This window comes from Crinia signifera, chromosome 7 (assembly GCF_055691185.1).
Source record: "Crinia signifera chromosome 7, ASM5569118v1, whole genome shotgun sequence".
In the NCBI taxonomy this organism is placed as follows: Eukaryota; Metazoa; Chordata; class Amphibia; order Anura; family Myobatrachidae; genus Crinia; species Crinia signifera.
Genome location: NC_139223.1, coordinates 189,216,878 through 189,229,173, shown reverse-complemented (window position 1 = coordinate 189,229,173; position 12,296 = coordinate 189,216,878). Strand labels below are relative to the sequence as shown.

Here is a 12,296-nt window from a genome sequence, read left to right as displayed (position 1 = left end):
AAATAATGCATTGCACTCATTAAATATTGATGTGTCTGGCACTATCCTTAGTTGCACAATTAGGTTAACATTTTACATATCAACAATAAGCGGCAGTTTGCATCAGGCCGGGAAATCTAATTACAGTTGGTATTTGAAAGTAGTTTGTCGTGTTCTTGTTTATATCGAGCCAGTCAGAGCACTCGCTGGAAGTAGCCCTTGTTAGAACGTAAAGCTGGAAAAAGCGGTTGCAGAAAAGAAATGTATTATGCTGGGTACACACCAGGACGACTAGGGCCCGATCCCCACAATCTAGATCCAATTCCGATCAATTGGATGTAGATTGTGTGCTGATTGGGCCCTTTTCTGACTTGGTGCGGACCGATACCGATGCGAGGTCCCGCGGGTCGGTCGTTATTGAGATCCTACCTGCTGCAGGTAGGATCTCAATGACGACCATAGAGCCGGGTGCGGGTCGCCATCGGATCTGACCCGCTCACGGTGCACATCGTGAGCGGGTCGTCCTGGTGTGTACCCTACATTAGTCATGCAAGCTATTAATTGCAGAGTATAATTGTAGGAACCGTCATGCTTTTCGGGGGTTACGTTGTTTTCATCAACCAGTAGATGCTGTCTGCTCCTAATAAGATGTGTCCGCTGCATATGTTCGGAGCCCAGTGAGCAGGTAACACTGCCTGGTGAATGTACGCCCCCCCCCCCCCCCCCTGCATGACCCTGGGCAGGGCTGCAAACGGGTACACATCTGTTCCCTAGCACTCGCACAGAGGAGCACGCCTTCGATGGTTACGGATTTCTCCTCCTCCGTCGGACGCTCGCAGCAGCTGCTTGTTGTGAATTTGTGACAGGCGCCGATATTGGCGCCCGTCCCGAGCAGGCAGGGGATTGCCTGCGCTTGCTGTGGCCAGCCCAGTGGTTCTATTGGCACTCCCACCATTGTTATGGGCAGCGGTGGCACACCCCTACGGATGGAATCGGACATGATACATCGCGGGTGCTAAAAAAGTGATGTTCTGCAGTTCCGACCTCTGACCCGATGCGCACTGATTGGATGTCAGGCATATGCGATTTGGGATGATTTCACCCAATTTCTCGACCCAATCCACCATAAACCGGGTGAAATTGGGCCCAAATCGCATAGTGTATGGGGGCCTTTACTCTACCCAGTAGGGGATAAGTACTTTTTATGAAGTATATTGAGGAATAGGTTGGTGTACATTTTATTATTTATTAATTAACAGTTTCTTATATAGCGCACACATATTCCACAGCGCTGTGCAGAGAATATTTGAACACTCACATCAGTCCAGTGGAGCTTACAATCTATATTCCCTACCACATGTACACGCACACACAGACGATTTTTTCGCTCATTAAATGGTAAAAGAGGTGCATAGTATTGTAAACCAATTAGACAATCCCAAAAACGTAGTTTTATTTTTCAAACTTATGTCATTGATATGGCAACGTTTTATTATTTTAATGTTTTTGTGGGGAGAATATTTGTTTGCATGGATGCACTGTACAATTGAATTTAGCTCATATTCAACTCAGTCTGGTGAACGTATACGATACAACCACTAGAGGGCTTCTTGTTCTTTACTTAATTATTACAGTTTATTTTGTGTCTTTAGAAGATAAGAAAACAGGCGTGAGAAAAGGAGGGAAAAATAACTTTGTGCAATGTAGTAAAAAAAAAAAAAAAACTTACATCACAAGATAGGGGCATATTCAATGGTTTTTGCGAGCTGTGACAGCGAGCAGTGCTGATTGCTCGCCATCACAGCTCGCACTGTCAATATTCAACTGACCCTCTGCACACGCCGTTTCAACGTCGCCTGGTTTTCACAGTGATGTGGAAACGGTGTGTGCGGCCGCTACAACAGCGAGGCTTGCCACTAAAGGTGCCCATACACATTGCGATTTTGTGTGCTGTGCGTTTTTTAACTTTATTGGTGCTGTGCAATTTTGACGCGATGTACTGCACTGTACTGTTGCGATGCGATTTTAGCCCTAAGTTTATAGTCACCTAATGTACATTGCATCGCACTTTACTACAAAAGTGACGTGATGAGATGTAGCACAAAAAGTACTGCCTGCACATACTTTTTGTGCTATACAATACTGTTCCCGCGGGGACGCGCATCGCATCCCCGCAGAAACACGGTGTGATTATAAGCGCATGCGATGCATTTTTAACTATAAAATTTCAAAATGCATGCTATTATCGCATCGTGTATGAGCACCTTAAATGCAGCGGGCTCCCTGCATTAGCCGCGAGCCTCGCTGTTTGGGGGATTCCTCACCGTCATCTGACAGCGAGGGTTCCCCTGGAACATTGACTACGGTGAGCGGCCGGCTCTGGGGTCGCTTGTTTTCGACGATCCCCGCCTTTTAACCCCCTCGCCGGCCGCATTGAATACAGCCCATAATGTTTGATAAAGAATTTGATTTGTTTGATTATAATTGCTCGGAAAAAAATATGAATGTTAGGAATGTTTTGGACAAAAATGATGCCAAGAACCTCAATTTTACTCCATGTTAAATTGTAGTTTATTCTAATAGTTCCGATTATAGGGTTTTTTAGTGCTTAGAGTGTGCACCTGCATTTTCTCTTTTTTTCCCTTTTTTCCTACATTTCACATCCTAGGTCAAATTGCTCTATGCGAACGCAGCATTAATGCACATTTTCTGTGCACTTTATATGCTCATTACCTACTTCTCATCCAGCCTAAAACACAATAATTGGATTTTGTTTGTGCTTCATTTTTCATTTATCGAATAAACACACATTTAGATCTGGAAGAGGAATACCAAGGCATCTGATTTTGCCAATGACAGGTCATATAATAAGGTATCCTAGCAGCAATAGGTTGCCATGGCAACACACAGCGATTTACAACACACCTCCTACCACACACGTCCCCTAATCACTGACCCCATAACATGCAAAGTTGTCTAGAAGAATGTTCAAAGTGACTGTAAAGGACGAGCATTTGCAAAAGCAACTTGTTGGGCATTTACTGTACGAAAACCACAAATGTGTATAATTCATTCAACGTCATTTCGTAACCTTCAAATATGCAGATGTAAAAATGTATAGATCCAGTCCAGAGACTTCTTCTGAGAGGAGGGAGTCTCCATGCATAACTAGGGATAGATTCACGCATGCATACATTTTTTGCCTACTGTATGTCATCCCAATTTCTTCCGATGACTAGAAAATATAGGTAGAGCGAACACCTTATTGGTTCCCAAAAAAGGTAACATACAGCCAGCCGGAACTATGGGCAGATCTCCTGAGCTGGCACAGCCGGGTGGACCAGAGCTGATTCTCTGCCGGTCTCCGCTTCAGGGATATGGGCAGAACAAGTGGGGGGGAGGGCGGCAGCTATGGTGGAGCAGCGGGGAGCTGGCAGAGGGCAGCGGCTGGCTCCGTCAGAACAGGGCGCGCAAGTGTCTTGCGCGCGCACGCTCCCTTCTAGCGGCAGGAGGCGGCTGGCGATAGAATCGCCAGGAGCATCTCCAATGTGAGCTGCTACATCTGTAGGTATTTCTAGTAGCACAGTTTGGGGCGATTCAGGATTGCTTGTAGCGATCAGACTTCGGCATCAGCCTCGATGGTCGGGGTTTGCGCAGGTGCATTTCCGCGCATGCGCAAACCCTGGCACCGAACGGCTTCGGAGAGTTACGCATTCGCCAGGCCGTTCGTTGCGGGGAGGGAGGGCCGGGGCTTAAATGGGAATGGAGCAGGAGAACGGGCTGCATTTTATGGCCGTTCCCCTACAAATGGAGACGTGGTAATGTCTGCTCCAGGCGGGCGGCTGACGCCAGCACTCGTCCTCTCTTCGGCAGACTCCAACGGAAATAAGAGTCAGTTTTAATGGACTATTATCTCCAAAGGGGAGAGAAATCATCCGATAATCGGAGACCATCAAATGATTTATCTCTTTATTCAGCCGCATGCAGGGGGACGTGTTCACGTACATCCCCTCGCATGTTACCGAGGGGATTTGGCGGCAGTGGTGGTGGGGGGGCGTTTGTGCAGGGAGGTGTTAAGCCGTTCCCTAAGCAGCAAATGACCACTGTTTAGCGAGCAGTACTGAATTAGGCCCTTTGTGGGAAAGTCCCTACATAATGTATATTTTACTAATAAGCTGTTCAACCACTTTAGTACTGAGGAGGCAAATTATATAGAACTCTACCTATACAACCATTAACATTATTATTATACTAGAAATGTATATAATGCACAATGGCCCCTTTGCGCAATACACTGCGCATCCATGTGGTGCATACAGTAGCCCCTAAACTGTTCTCTGCCTATCCAATAACACTTCAGGGGTGTTCTTCTAGCGATAAAGGCTGTTGATGCCGGCAGTCCCTCGTTTGCGCATCACTCCTATATTAATTAAGTCGTTTCCATCTCTATTTAATTACGCATGACAGGATATCTTATTTTGCCATATAAAATGTATGACTGTAGCACTATATACATAAGATAATTAGAAGAATTTATAATGGCTGTCATAATCCTATTCATGTGACACACTGTCTATGAGTACGTATTAATACATATACTGCTGTACGTTATAGCCACACCATTTGGTTTCGAAGATTAAGTATTATCTGCAGAAGTTCCTGTGCTGCATCTCGCCATTGTATGCTGTTATCAGCTGGGTGACGTCACCGCTCATTCCTGCGCTATAGAAGGGACTGACATTGCTTAATGAGCACTTCCTCTGGGAATCTCATTCACCCACGCAGGCACACAGCCAATCTGACCAAGCAGTGAAGGTGAAAGCCTTAAACATTAACGAGCAACATTAGACTGTGGCAGATCTGAGGAATATGAAGTAAAATCGCACACGCCAGCCTTGCAGTGCACAATGTAGGGATATTTCTAACAACATATTTACTTGTTACTGCACAACACTGTTCTCCTCTCTCTCCAGGCAGCATCTCACTAATTCAGCTCTGCAACATGACTTTAATATAATGGACATGAATACAGTCGTCTTCCCTCACCACTACTCACTGACTTCCCCAGCCTAATAACACACCAGTCCGACCTGAAAGGAGCACTTAATGGCACACATTAATGGCGGAATGTACTAAACTGAAAATGCAGTAAAAACCCTGTTATCGCAGTTTTCACCGCATTTTCTGATGCACCAAAGCCCCACCGCCGGTACTTCGCTGTGGGGGTTAGGCCAGCTCCAGCTAGCGTAACCCCATAGAAACCTATGGGCTTCTTTTCTTGACTCGCACCGACCCCTGCACTGTCCGGGCAGCCTCCTGCTGTGCTGCCTGGACCAGTGACCTCTTCCTTCCGAGCACCATCTGGGAGCGGTATCCGGACTATTTGTCTACAACGAGAAGATAGACAGCCATTAGGTCGACACCATTAGTTCGACAACTCAATAGGTCGACATACCATTAGGTCGACATACCATTAGGTCGACACGCCATTAGGTCGACACGCCATTAGGTCGACAGTGCCTAGGTCGACAGTCAAAAGGTCGACATGGTTTTTTCACGTTTTTTTGAGCCGACATGTGCCAACAGGCGGTATTTCATGCCCTACCATCCACTACGGCGTGGAGCTAGATTATAATAGTGTGCCGAGCTCAGCAAGGCACCATGCCCGAAGCATTGCGAGCGAAGCGAGCGATGCGAGGGGCTGCGGTTCACTTCAAACTGTGTCCATGTTGACTGTGTCGACATTTGGGTAAAAAAACAGTGAAAAAACCTAGACCTAGACACTGTCGACCTAATGGCATTTCGACCTAATGGCATGTCGACCTAATGGTATGTCGACCTAATGGTATGTCGACCTAAAAGCCTGTCAACCTATTGAGTTGTCGAACTAATGGTGTCGACCTAATGGCTGTCTATCTTCTTGTTGTAGACAAATGGTCCCGCATCCCTGGGAGCAGGAGCCCAGCAGTCCCTGCAGCCATCTGAGCAGGAGGCTGCCAGACACAGGAGGAGGGGCAGAGCCGCGGGACCTGCTCACCCCCCGCTGCACGCTTTCAAAGGAGTTGCCCTTTGTGATACTAATCACATATGTTAGTATACTGTATATGCGATTAGTATCACTGCGATGTGCGGCGGGATGTAAAAATAACAGAGGTTTTTCAGACCTGATTGTTCTCTGCTAATTTGCAGGGCCCTGCGATCAGATAGCCTCCGCACAGAAGAGTGATATTCTGCAACAGGCTTGTGAATAGCAGGCAGATCAGCCATTACACAACTCACTCACCATGATTTTCCCATTATGTGCAGCCTATGTGTAACCCAGAACCTTCTCTTCATGTGCGATACAAACAGGATGATCAAGAACAGAGCTGACGTCACCTAACTTTCCCTCAAATGCCAGGACACTCCTACGTTTTTCCTGACACTCCCATAAAACGGTCAGGTGACACCCACAAATGTCAGCTTCCTGTCTTTTAAACAGAAAGAAAAGGGACCAACCTAGGTTGGTATGGAGCGCTTACCAGGGGTGGTTTTAGTCAAATAGCTGCTGCTTGAGGAAGTAGTCAGCTCCCAAATGGAAAAGGGCAATTTAAATAAAGAGTATAGGAGCGCTAGTTTTACAATGTAGAAAAATTTATTTCACAGTAAAAACAAGAATAAAATACATTAAATGAACCAATTGGTAAGAAAACAATGACAAGGTATATAGTGTGACTGGACCCAGTTATATTCACCAATGCTGAATGATGTTGAAACCTGCTCTGATCCAGAGAAATTGGAGGGGGGAGTCCTTTACGGCCACTTGAATGGTATCCTGAAGCGGAGATGTTGGTGTGGACTACAACCGATGGCAAGAATGGAATTAGCCTGATCGGGAGTCCCGCTGATGTGAAAGGTCAGGTGTCCAATCAAGGAATGTTGGCTTTAGACTCTCGTGAAGGTCGGCTGTTGATCAGAAATTTTTAGCAGGTGGAGCAGTCCTTAGTGCAGAAGGAGGTTATTGGAGGTGAAGTGGGTCCAGGCAAAGTGTGTCACCAACGCGTTTCGCAGTTCTCAGACTGCTTTGTCAAGGTCAACCTTGACAAAGCAGTCTGAGAACTGCGAAACGCGTTGGTGACACACCAACGCGTTTCGCAGTTCTCAGACTGCTTTGTCAAGGTCAACCTTGACAAAGCAGTCTGAGAACTGCGAAACGCGTTGGTGACACACTTTGCCTGGACCCACTTCACCTCCAATAACCTCCTTCTGCACTAAGGACTGCTCCACCTGCTAAAAATTTCTGATCAACAGCCGACCTTCATGAGAGTCTAAAGCCAACATTCCTTGATTGGACACCTGACCTTTCACATCAGCGGGACTCCCGATCAGGCTAATTCCATTCTTGCCATCGGTTGTAGTCCACACCAACATCTCCGCTTCAGGATACCATTCAAGTGGCCGTAAAGGACTCCCCCCTCCAATTTCTCTGGATCAGAGCAGGTTTCAACATCATTCAGCATTGGTGAATATAACTGGGTCCAGTCACACTATATACCTTGTCATTGTTTTCTTACCAATTGGTTCATTTAATGTATTTTATTCTTGTTTTTACTGTGAAATAAATTTTTCTACATTGTAAAACTAGCGCTGCTATACTCTTTATTTAAATTGTCTTTTAAACAGAGGCTGGCTTGCAATAAAAAAAAACGTTGAATTTTGTTGCCGTTTGGAATTGCCCATGCGTATTGTGATTCACATATCAGCGATCAAGTCTGAATATCCCCAAAAAATGATGTCCCAAAAGCTTTTAAAAAAACATGTTGACCATGTCATGTGTCGACTGTTTTTTCATGTTGACCTTTCGCATCGACCTAATGAACTAATCCTTGACAAAGCATCTGTTGATGTGAAATGCGTTGGGTGAAGTGTGACCCCCAGGAAGAAAAATACCCCCCTGATTCAGACATCGCTGACGGAGACTCGGCAAGCACGACGATGACGGGTGACGTCATCGAAGACCACCGTGGACCAATGCAGAGACACTGACCGCGTGCAAACAACTTCAGAGACCCAAGGTAGGGAAAGTCTCAAACCAAACCCCAGGACTCTAGAACACTGGTGCGCTCCACACCAAAGGTGTCCAAAAGGGCATTTTATTTTTATTTTTTACATTATTTTCTTATTTATTTTTTATTCTCATTTTTATCTTTCACTGTTTTCTCTACCAGTCCTGTCCATTCCTATGTCTCATCTCTTACCCTTCTCCTAGAACTTTCAATCACTGTGTTATCACGTTTTCCTTAGCAAAATGATCTTAATTTAATTAACTAAACCCATTTTAAGAATCTTTTAGCCTCTAACTATGAAGAACTGAAAGGATTTTAATTCAATATGTTTTTTTTTCTTGAGTATTTAACATAATGTATATTTGAAACATGTTTGATTGAAATTAAAATCAATTAATTTTATCGGACATATTTTAATCAAGTGTTGTTCAGTATATCGGGTCTGCTGTAGCTGGACCTTTACATGAATGATCGGAAACATCTCACGTGGATTTATAAAATGTTCCTTTTTGTGGCTTATTTCTGTTGTAAAATGACAAGATTGAGTTAAACGCTGGATATTACAGGCATTAGATTATGTGGATGAGGTAACAATAGGTTGTAAATAATAGAGGGAAATCACTACCATAGCAACTAATCATTTATTGACCTTTGTCAGTACAGTGAAAGACTAGTAATATATTAGTTACAAGGCTGCAGTAACACATCTGTCCAGGAGGTGGAGATGTAGAACCCTTCCAGTCTATGGACATCATTCACAAATAGTGCAAAAGCCCCTTTGTTGTTACCGTGTGCTACAAAATGTGAAAGTGTGCCATGGTTTTAGATACCGATCGGTTACTGTACTGGAGTCATGTGTACAGGGGAGGACATCTTATTGGGGACAGATCTCTCCCACGGGATTGGTACCAATTAGATGGTTAATGGAGCAAATGGTGTAAGAGAAATGGGCGCCATATCTTTCTACTGGCAGTTAATAAAAATAAAAATAGTTATTTAAAATAAACATTTAGTGTCCAGGAACGAACATAGTGTTTTTGCAGCTGGTATCAAAATAAAGTGCAATTTTATTCCCCTGAGTTGGAGCCGTGCTAAAAAAATGTCTTGCAACAGCTCAGCTGACAGGAAACTGTGGGGTCAAATTTAATTGCAGGTGAAGGGCAATGATACGCCGGCAATGATACCCCTTCTCGCACTCTTCAAGCAGCCGGTTTGCACGATCCTGCCAGATCCTGTTGTTATTAAGTGCATATTTTGGCCGTGCAAATGGATTCACTCTTAATTGAATTCCCCTGTGATCCTGGAAGTATTTGGGCTGTGCCGGCTCGTATCTTATGAGGTTTTCCATATCATCTAAACAACACTGTAGAAAGATCCACAATGAGGAAGACCCCACTATTGAGGAAGCACCTCAATACCTTTGGTTCTAACCGCTCACTAGAAGAAGGTAATCCGAGCCAAATCACAGCTAATTTAGCATATAGCTGCAATTTGGCTGGGATTACCTTCTTCTAGTGAGCGGTTAGAACCGCTTTGTTTCCTATTGCTATTACTAATTCAGAGAGTTCTCCAATGGTGCCTTTGGCCTTGGTAAATAACGCTGCGATTGGCACTTACTAAGTGATGAAAGCAGAGCTTTTCTGACGTTTGTCCCTCTAAATATACTATATCACTGTCTATGGATAGCACTATGTGGTGATTACCCGTCCCTCCGCCAACATCTTCGCACATGCGCTAGCCTTGCATTAGGATGTTTCTATTTATTTTCACAACTGGCCGACCAGGAGGCCCGACATATCAAATCAGCACTTGGCTCATGAAGTACGGTATTGGCTGTAATAACCGGAGGGCTGAGTGCCACTACCTTCAACGCTGTTGAAATACTTCCTGCTTTGCAACAATATTTATAACGACATACATAAGACAGGTTGGGTATGAAATCCCAACAGTCCAGATCCCGACAGTCAGAAGAATACCATCAGCAGGGTCCCAAAAGATCTCAGTATTTCAACCCAATCCATCTCCCTTATCCGCCCCTCCCACAGCCTAACCTTCCCCATCCCCATACACTACAACGTTTTTTTCACAATTTCAAGTGATTCCGGCCTTTCGGGCCAATATATCGTTTGGAAAGTGTCAAATCATATGTGTTTTCTATCCGATCCGAGGTCCCATGAGTGTTGGATAGGAGTACCTAGACTGCTCGTACTGTACCAATGATTGATCCGAAACGAATAACATTGGGTGGAAAAGGAAGTGCTTTCTGGGCATGCAATATATCGCAGTAAGTTTTACTTGCATTTCCAGTCTCTCTAGCCCCCTAATCCAGCCCATCCGATATATATATATATATATATATATATATATATATATATATATGGTACAAGTGTATACCATGAGATATCTCACATGCAAGTTATCTTGGCTTGATCAATCACATGAGATATACCTTATGCAAAAATGAAACCAAATTACAAAATCAGATGGAATCAAGGGGTGCAGCTGCTATGGGGCCCAGAGGTGAAGGGGGCCCATCTTTACTGTCTAAGTAATATGTTTTACATACATTAATCACCAGAAGTGGCTCTTACTGTTTTGGAGGAGGGGGGCTGCCGCAATGTGTCCCCCCCCCCCCTCCGCCGCTGCTGTCACCCCCACCTGCACGGGGCCAGCGCATGCGCAGTAACTTCATACATACTGCGCATGCGCTGGCCCAAGTCTTCTGGGGCTGCCTTTGCAGCAGCCCTCGGAGGCTTGATTGGGTTCCCGGGTTCCGGCGCATGCGCAGTATGGTCCGCGATACTGCGTATGCGCAGAACCCATTTTGGGGTCTGCTGCGCATTTGCGCAGAGAGAGGCATCCCGGAGGGAGGGAACACCTCCCGATGGGACTGCCTTGAGTGACTGGCAGGTCGGACTTCCAATAGGAAGTCACTGCCAGTCACAGTGAAGCCAGTGCAGTCTCACAGACAGTAGCAAAGACAGTAGCGGATTTTACCTGGGGTGGGGGGCTGCAGCCCTGCAGCCCATAGGTAAAAGCCGCCACTGTTAATCACCATCAGTTTCTAAATAGGAGGCCCTTACAAACTTTTGCTATGGGGCCTACGAATATCTAGTTATCGAGATTTTGCCCACTTACCCATGAGACATACAGGTTTATTCAGTGTACATACTGTATAATGCCTTAACAACAGTGATTAAAATAAATGAAGACCTTACCTTAAATTTATCAACTTCAGCTTTAGAACATGTTGCATGATAGGAAAGAACCTGAATAAAGAAGAATATAGGACATTTCAGTTTATCATCTTTCAATCGCACCTTTCCAGCCCGGCAGTCACAGAATTTCAGGTGACCAAGGTCAGACACAGCAAGTATCACATTCTGTATAATGTGACCAGGACCGCACAGATGAGCAGTTTGTGCTTTCACGTTAATCAAATTCAAGCTCAAAGTAACACTGCAACGGATACACATAAAATCTGCTTATGATAAAATGAAGCTGCAGGGAGACAAACAGATTGAGACAATAATATACAGCAAACCTAGAGGAAACTGGTCTCATGCAAATGAGGAACATCAAGCCTTGAAATTTATATCTAGGGAATAGGTTAATTATTTTAGTCTTTGTAACAATAGGGTTCAGTGAACACTGATGTCTGATCCCAGCCTTCGAAAAGTACCATTGGTGACCTCACGAATAACTAGAACGGAAATTGTCCACAAATGCCTTTGCAGTGGGTATTTATTAAGCCAAGGCCAGATCATAATTCTTCAAGCTTTTCATTTGGTTGTCTTTTTAAAGTTGCATTAATAAAATATTTTGGACCAAGATTGTTAAAGAAATAATAATTTAAGGTACTCTTTACCTAGAAGGGCGCCCACGATTTTGATCATGGGCATCATTAGTAAAAAAATCGGGGCCATCGCGGGCATTGAATGCACTAAAAAATCGGGTGCGATGCGACCGACGCGATGCCCGCGATTTCCCATAGGGAACAATGTTAAATTTCCCAATTGACCCGATTTTCCTGTTCAATGTCTCAATTGACCCGATTTTTCCATAGGAAACAATGTTAAATGGCCCACAGAGGCCAAATAGGCACCCTGAAGTGTGAAATGGCCCCCACAATTGTTAACGCCACCCCACGATCAACATCAACCCGAAGCGTGGCAAGTGCAGCGAGCCCGCGAGGGGCGGCAGTACGCGTCCTACGACCTTTTCATACCCCCACTATCCACGTCGGCGTTGAGAACAGAAAGTGTGGCGAGC

At 44.9% G+C, this 12,296-nt stretch overlaps 1 protein-coding gene across 1 annotated transcript in view; it reads right to left on the bottom strand.

The window, feature by feature from the left end:
• PDE11A (phosphodiesterase 11A) overlaps window positions 1–12,296 on the bottom strand; it is a 383,685-nt gene that overhangs the window by 132,457 nt on the left and 238,932 nt on the right. Inside the window, exon 10 of the mRNA XM_083154719.1 lies at window positions 11,243–11,293. Coding sequence (XP_083010845.1) covers window positions 11,243–11,293 — 51 coding nt within the window. The remainder of the gene's footprint in view (window positions 1–11,242; window positions 11,294–12,296) is intronic.